General features: G+C 40.2%; 1 protein-coding gene across 1 annotated transcript in view; it reads left to right on the forward strand.

Moving 5' to 3' along the window:
• POLR1A (RNA polymerase I subunit A) overlaps positions 1-7314 on the forward strand; it is a 33677-nt gene extending 26363 nt beyond the window's left edge. The window contains exons 30-34 of the mRNA XM_048047789.2: positions 705-989; positions 1398-1598; positions 2370-2487; positions 3681-3845; positions 6503-7314. Coding sequence (XP_047903746.2) covers positions 705-989; positions 1398-1598; positions 2370-2487; positions 3681-3845; positions 6503-6603 — 870 coding nt within the window. The 3' untranslated portion in view covers positions 6604-7314. The remainder of the gene's footprint in view (positions 1-704; positions 990-1397; positions 1599-2369; positions 2488-3680; positions 3846-6502) is intronic.
• Positions 7315-7762: the final 448 nt, after the last annotated feature.

Raw genomic sequence — 7762 nt, forward strand, 5'->3', positions numbered from 1 at the left:
GGGGAGAAATCTGTAGCAGGAAATGTGGGCTGAGACTTCTGGTGATGTGCTTATTATGGTTGGGCCTGGTCCCTGTAGTTCTTTAAGAACTCTTATTTTACTAATTACTCTTTTAAGAGCAGTAAAGAACTGTGCAAGTTAGAGATGGAAGAGATCTTTCAGATTTTATTCAAAGCCCCCTTCTTCAGCTATTGGATAGATGCGTCAGGTTGTCTGTGCTGTAGTTCAACTTAACCTTATGTCTTGCTATTTTCACGTCATTAGTTGTGTTTAAAACTACAGTGTAGTTGTTATAAATATTCTGGCTGTGAGTGTTCATTCCATGCTTACTACTTCATAATTATTGTACAAAGAATGGTCAGCTGCAGTTTCAGCAAGAGTAAAATCCTGAGGGACTCCAATCATCAAAGCTAGATTATGGGAAGAGCCTTTTGGGGCTTAAAAAAATAAATAATAATAATAATTCTGCCACAGTGGCAATAAGCTATAGCATCCACGATTGCATCGAGAAATAACAGCAAGAGAAATAGAGACTGAACTGAATCCTGCTGTATTCTCTTTGTAACAGGATGACATTTTCATTGTGTCATAGGCAAGGTACTTGCAACTCATCTGTCAAGAATATTCATGAATAAAACTGCTTCATAGTGTGTTTGTTTCTGCATGTGCTCTGGCCTACGTAATTACATCATTGTTTCTTTTAGGTTGATTATGAGAGTGAGGAAGAGAATGCGGAAGAAAACGTTGCTGAGAATCCAGAAGATGAAGAGGTTGAATCAGACAAAGAAGAGAGGGCTCAAGGTGCTGAGGAAGGAGATCAGAACGGAGCAGATGGTGATGATCCTCAACATCTTTCCTTTACGTCTCAGACTAAAAAAGAGAGAAATCTATTACTCAAGTCAGCGGAGATGCGAATAAATGCTGTTCTGAACAGTCACCCGTCAATTCAGGATTACACGTTTGACACTGAAAACGAACTTTGGTGTGAGGTAAGCTGGTGGTGCCTGGAAGCAGCTGTGTGTGGTTGCACAACAGTTGCACGTAGCCCTTGTAACAGGGCTCTCTTCAGTGGAGTGCTGCTGTTTTGTCTCATCAGCAGTCCCCTATTAGTACAGAGGAGTGGAAGTGCGTGCCTCAGCACAAATGTTCTTCTTGACGCAATTATTTACAGCTGACTTTCAAAACCCCAATGAAACTTTTTTAAAAGACAATTGACATGTTTGTTTATAAATAAATATATTTATGACTATAATTCTAGTCAGACATTTACGTTCCTAAAACACACAATTAGGATAATCCTATTTGTCTGCTTTTTGCCTAAGAAGAAGTAGGTTATTGAGCCTAATGCTCAAGCGTTTTTACAGAAAAACACCACTTTTGTTTTTTTCTCTTTTTAGGTTTCCTTGACACTTCCATTGATGAAGGCGTACTTCGATCTCTCCTCTTTGCTTCTCTCTCTGACACGAAACACGGTCATCCATGAAGTGAAGGGGATCACCCGGTGCTTGTTGAATGAAAGTACCAATAAGCAAGGAGAGAAGGAACTCATTCTGCATACTGAAGGGATAAATCTTGCAGAGCTGTTCAGATACTCTGATGTACGTAGTCTATTTATAATCCTGAACTGGAGTGATCTTCTGTGCTCTACGGAGAGGGGGTGGATGATAGGTGTTAGCAGGGTTGACGTGTAGCCTTTTCAGCTCTTAGGCTTCCTTCCTTCTCCTTTTTTCCCCCAGCTGCGTTCAGAGTTCAGTGAAGCCTTTTCTCAAGGGTAAATTGCAAATTGTTTTTTTGTGCAGCAGCCCAGTATCTAATGACAGATAATTCCACACTATGCTTGTAACTGTCTCTATAAATGTTACTTGAGGGAATTCTTCCATCTAAATGAATTGCAGTACTTGGAGATGAATAGTTCTGTTATGCCATCTAGCCCATAACTCTACAAATAGAGGATTGTTTTATGCTACATATTTTCTACTGCTTTTGTTAAGAGTTCTGGTTGGTTGAGACAGACTGGGCATTACATTTCTTGGAAGACTTCAACATGTCCTTCTGCTGCTAGGAATGGTTAGTTGGTTTGTTTGTTTTCTAAACTCAGGTCAGTTATTTCTGTGCTGAATTTTGATTCCGACCTGTGTATAAACCACAATGATCACTTGCCTAAACATAAATCTCCAGTGTCATTTTTGTCTGTATTTGGCTCTGAGCTACTGTCTTGTTTTTGTGCAACTTTTGGTGGTGTTTAAGCTAATGAAAGGTGGAGGGAAAAAAACTACGTTAGCTTGCTTAGCTTAGCTTAAGCTACTTGGAAAAAATAGAGTAGTTACTGTGCTAGTTTATATCTGTGTTTTGTTTTTTTTGTCTTTCAGATTTTGGACCTGAACAGGCTTTATTCCAATGATATTCATGCCATGGCTAAGCATTACGGTATTGAGTCTGCCCTGAGGGTCCTTATAAAGGAAATAAAAGATGTGTTTGCTGTATATGGTAGGTTTTGTTTGCATCTTTGAAGATGGCCTTTATTATAATTGCCACATTGCTCACAGTTATGTCTCTTCATTTTTTCATCATTCTGATGATTATAGTGCCTTCTGTGAAGAATTCATTATTCAAGTTCTGTTTAATCTGTAGAAAATGCCCTAGACAAGGTTTTTTTTCCATGCATCACAGATTTTTTTCTATTCCATTACTGTGCAAGCTGGAAAGTCCAGAGGAATTAATTATTAACATCTGAGGAACCTTAACTATGTTAGACCAGTGCATAGTGGCCCTGAGAATAGGATTAATCTTGTCTCATTCTAGCTTTTTTAACGATAAGAGTCTAGGGTCCTTTTATAGTTAAATGTATGTAATTCCTAAAATGATAGAAGCTGCATTGATACTGCATTGTCTGAGGGTTTGTCCCTCTGCACTACTGAGAGTCCCAGTTCAGGGAGGATGCCTGGCTTGTTAGGCTGCTAAAGCTTGGCGTGTTGCATTTGCCTTAAGTGAGCTAAGTCACGCTATGAATTAAACTCTTGAAAAGAGGGAAGATTAATGCAGTGGGAGTTTTAGCAACCAGTCTCATCCAACAAATTTTTCGGCTGGCAGCCCAGAATGGTCCAACCTTCAAGTTGTTCAAGAACTGGTAGGTAAATGTTGACAGAACTGTTAATGATCTCCCATCGCACTTGCCACCGCAGTGTTACTTAAAAATAAGTACTGTTTCTTTTTAGACTGAATGTTTTTGTTTGTTTGTCTGTTTTTTTTGTGGATGCCTAACGTCGTAAACAGAAAATACCAGAACCTTGCTGCTTCCAGTGCCTAGCTAATACAGGCCATGAGTGAGAAGATAAAAGCTCTGTCCTGTCACAACTGGCTGGATGCATGTAAACAAAAATGACGTAGATCTTACTGATTTTATGTAGAGTGAAACGCTGCCTTGTTGCAGCATTCTTGACATCTTAGTTGCCTTGCAGAAGTACTGTTTTATATTAAAATGAGGAGTGCCCAGCTTGGATAATTGAGGGGAGCAGCCACACCAGCTACATACAAAGATTTGCAGTCGCCATAAGGATGTTAAAAGAGATGTTCTCCATGTTGATTAGATCCAGGGGATTAATTTAGATCAGATTTCTTTTTTAGACAGGAATACCTTAGCACTTGAGTGCTCTGATGATTGCTCTTTCCTGTGTTCTTAGGCATTGTGGTAGACCCTCGGCACCTTTCACTTGTGGCAGATTACATGTGTTTTGAAGGAGTTTATAAACCACTGAATCGCTTTGGAATCCAGTCCAGCTCCTCCCCTCTGCAACAGATGACGTTTGAAACCAGTTACAAATTCTTGAAGGAAGCAACCATGATGGGTAAGTGGTTTAGTTTGAACTATATCGCTGCAGAATTTCACATATGCTTTGTTTTCATCATAAATTTCCACTATTTCAAGTACTGCATAATTGTGTTAGAAAAAAGGCCAGAGGCTAACATTTTAATTAAGTCCTTGCCTAGGAAAATGTTCCAGACATTTTTAATAAAATTCTGTCAGCTTAAATGAAGTCAGCTCCCACATGTAATTTGTGGGGTCTGTGATTCCTGTCTTTAAGAATTAGATAGGCTTTTTTATAACAAACCTTAAAACTGTTACGGTTTGTTATAGCAAAGCCTTATAACAGACTATTAAATCTGCCTTTTTCTGTCTCTGCTTAGACCATTAAAGTTGTCATCTCTGCTTGGTTTTCCTGTCTCTGTTATTACTCCCACGTTTTCATCTCTTCTGCTTTAAAATTGCTGTTTTATTGTGAGAACAGTCTTCCTGGTTCTTAATTTGATTCTGGATTTCTTCTGCTTTGTAGAACTTTACTGTCTTTGGGGTCTCCCCCCAACCACAGACAAAGGGTCACATTCATTTGGCTAATGGTAGGATTCCGGTGCCATTTTGGATAACCGAGAGTACGGTAGCCTTTTCTGGCCCCTATTTGCTATTCTGGAAGTTGTGCAAATCTCTTGGGTTCTCTGCCTTGTCCAACAGACGACATATCTGCATGGATCCTTTAGGGCATTTAAATGGCACTAGCCATCTGTATTTTGGGGTCCTGTCCAAAGAAGTTATGTTTTAAGTGTCACTGAACAGTTTGATCTTATTTTTTGGATACTAACTACACGTCCTTTTTGCTCTTGTTTTTTGTCACTTGCCTGTTGGATGCTCCTTCTTGGATGCTCCTGTGTCACCATTTTGTTACCTAATACAAATGGGAAAAGCTGTCAACACGGTCTCTTCAGCTAGTGTCTTAAGCTGCCTGGCACAGATGTCAGGGAGGGAAACTTTGTCACTTAATTCCTTTCTCTTAATGCTGTTTTGCACCTTGTCTGGGAAGGTAACTTGGGTTTTACTGAATAGTATTGGTTACAAGTGACTTAGAAATCATCTGAAAATCAGAAAGGAAAGGCGTAAATTTGGAGAGAAATGGAGCAGAAGAGGAAGATTCTTGCACAGTCGCTTTCTCAGGATATACATCGTAGCACATGTTGACTTAGAAATAAGATAAAGTTTTTGTCAGGTGAAACATGATTACATTTACGGATAATATTACAAATAAAGACACAAAGTGCATGCTAACAGAAGGGCATGGTGAATTTGCAGGAAAGCCGCACTGGTTGCAAGTGCAGGGATTTATTGATTTCCCCAAGATGGAAACCAAGTCATAATGTGGATTACAGCAGTCTGGATCTAATTTGCTTTAATGCAGCTGATATCTCGAGTGTACATTTAAATAGATACTGTGCCTACTTACGGCCTGAATCAGTAAGACAGAAATAGGAAGGGCTGCGACCACGGGGCACTGCTAACAGAGCAGGAAGTGCCGCGAGAGCTCAGGTGTGACCCAGCAGATTGCTGATCAGGATTTGGTGCAAGAGCACATCTGCATCGGAAGCGAGATCCTTCTGGCTGTTTGCTCAGAGAATAACTCTTTGTGAACGTCACGTGAGCGAACAGGACAGTTACGCCTTTGACCTAACAAAGAACCTTTTTTTTTTTTTCCCCTTTTCTCAGTTGGCACACATTTAGGAGCAGCGGTTTACTTGTACAGCTGTAGCTGAGATCCAAGCAGCAAGCACACACCATACGCTGCTGTGGCCCAGCACCTTCCCCTGCATCCTCTGTATAATAAAAAGTTAGTTCATAGTAGAATAAAGATGACCCCAAGAGTTTAACAGTTGTTTTTTTTAACCAATTTTCCAACATACTTTACTAAAAAAATCGCAGCTTGCTGATATTTAGGATGAATGCAAACCAGCCTGGTTGCTTATAAATAAATAAATAAATAATAATAATAAAAAAAAACAACAGTGAAAGCAAAATGCAGCAAGCATTGACCAGCCGTGTCATCTGGAGAGCTTCCAAATTTCTGTGACAGTATTTCGCTACAATGAGTAACCACAAAATCAAAGGAATTCAGGGAATGTCTCTCCAGTGAAAAGTTCTCTTCGTATCTTGTCAGAAGGGTTTAAAATCCATATCAAAAGGATTCACTCTAACAAAGAAAAAAGGCTCCACGGGAGAAAGGCAGCAAATGAAAAGGGTTTCTTTTTGGTTTTGCTTCACTGATGTGTTTTTTTTTTTTTTAAGCAGTTTACTTAATCAGCAAAATGTGTTCACTGGAAGGTCAAATCTGTGTTCTCTTGGAATTGGGAATGTATTATCTTTTCCTGGGAAGAATTATCTTTCCTAGGAAGAGTTTAGAAATGTGTAGCCTAATTCTCTGCTTATACACAGACTGGGAATAGAAAAGTGTTGTTGGAGGGGAGAGGCAGGAAGAGTTTTGGAGCTCTGCTCTCAGAAATATAAATTCAGTCTGAACAGTAGATGGCAATGCCTTTCTGGAGCTAGGGAGGCTGAACCAGATGAGTATGTAAACTCATCTGAACCAGATAAGCATGTAAAATAAACTGCTTTCTCTTCAGCACTGACCTTTGAGAAACCTTTGGAAACATCTAATTCGACTTTGTCTGAATTCTGTTGTAGGTGCTTACGACGAACTGAGATCCCCTTCTGCGTGCCTGGTGCTTGGAAAAGTTGTTAAAGGAGGGACTGGTTTGTTTGACCTCAAGCAACCGCTTACATAGCGTTTTGTCTATAACTTAAGGATTCTGTTTAAAGTATTCACTGTAAGGTGCATACGTATGTATGTGCCTACAGTACCTGTAACGAGTGCACACACTGCGTTTCCAGTTGTCTTCCCTGTGCCAACAGATGTGTTAAGCTGGATGCCTGATGGACCTAATCTATTTAATGAAAATGTTTGCACCTATAGGAGCTGTCCCTTGGCCCAAAGAAACATGTATTTACTGTTCGTTGATGTAAAAAATGAGATTATTGGCGTACATGGAAAAGAATAAGATGAAATAGACTGGCTGGGTTTCAGACAGGCTACACAGCAGCCTTGGCAGGCAGAAATCAAAGTAGAATCTGTTTATGCCGTCTGAATTCTGTGGGGCAGAATTCCATCTGGGTGAGTGGTGCCAGTTGCCACGTGGTTGTGATACAGTAGATTTCTTTATTAGCCAAAGACATGAATTGAGAACTTTCCTGGGTTCTCCACGCATCTTCCAATGTCTGCCCTTGCAGCTTCATTGTACGGAACAGATCCTGGCACAGCGAGAAACGAGACATTTGTGAAGGTTTTAATCCTTAAATGGCAGCGTGAGCAGCTGTGACAGTGACTGTACAAAATAGTCCTGTGAGAATTACTTAAAACAGAGTTTTCAAACTATTTTTGCTTAAAGTTTTATATCGAAAAGGATACTTAATAAAAGACATTACAAAGAAATATTATAGACGTGGTGTTTTGTGACTGTGTTTCTGAGGGAATTTTGTCACGCGGCCAACAGCCATCGCTTTGATGTCTGCTAAATAGCCGAGAGCTATTACCCGCTCTTCAGAAATCAGGCTTTCTTGCTTATACATTTGTTTTAAATCAGACTGAAATGTTAAAATTCTTTGGAGTTTGCTCACTACCGTATGGGCGCGTTTTCTGACTGGTTTTGACCCTCTGCCATTCCCCGCGGCACCCCTGAGCTAGCAGCTAAGTGCCAGGGCTCACTTAACCAGCTGAGGAGGAGCTCCTGCTTCCAGTGGAGCTGCACGAAAGGGATTTCATCAGATAGTGGGAGACGTTGGCTGGGGATTGTGAAAGAGCCTCTGTGGGATATGTCGGTTGACTCCATTCTGCTTCAGACCCTTAAAACTGTGTCAAATGCACTGCAAATTGAACCGAAGCTTAAC

The sequence above is a fragment of the Anser cygnoides genome, chromosome 4 (assembly GCF_040182565.1).
Source record: "Anser cygnoides isolate HZ-2024a breed goose chromosome 4, Taihu_goose_T2T_genome, whole genome shotgun sequence".
NCBI classification, from domain to species: domain Eukaryota; kingdom Metazoa; phylum Chordata; class Aves; order Anseriformes; family Anatidae; genus Anser; species Anser cygnoides.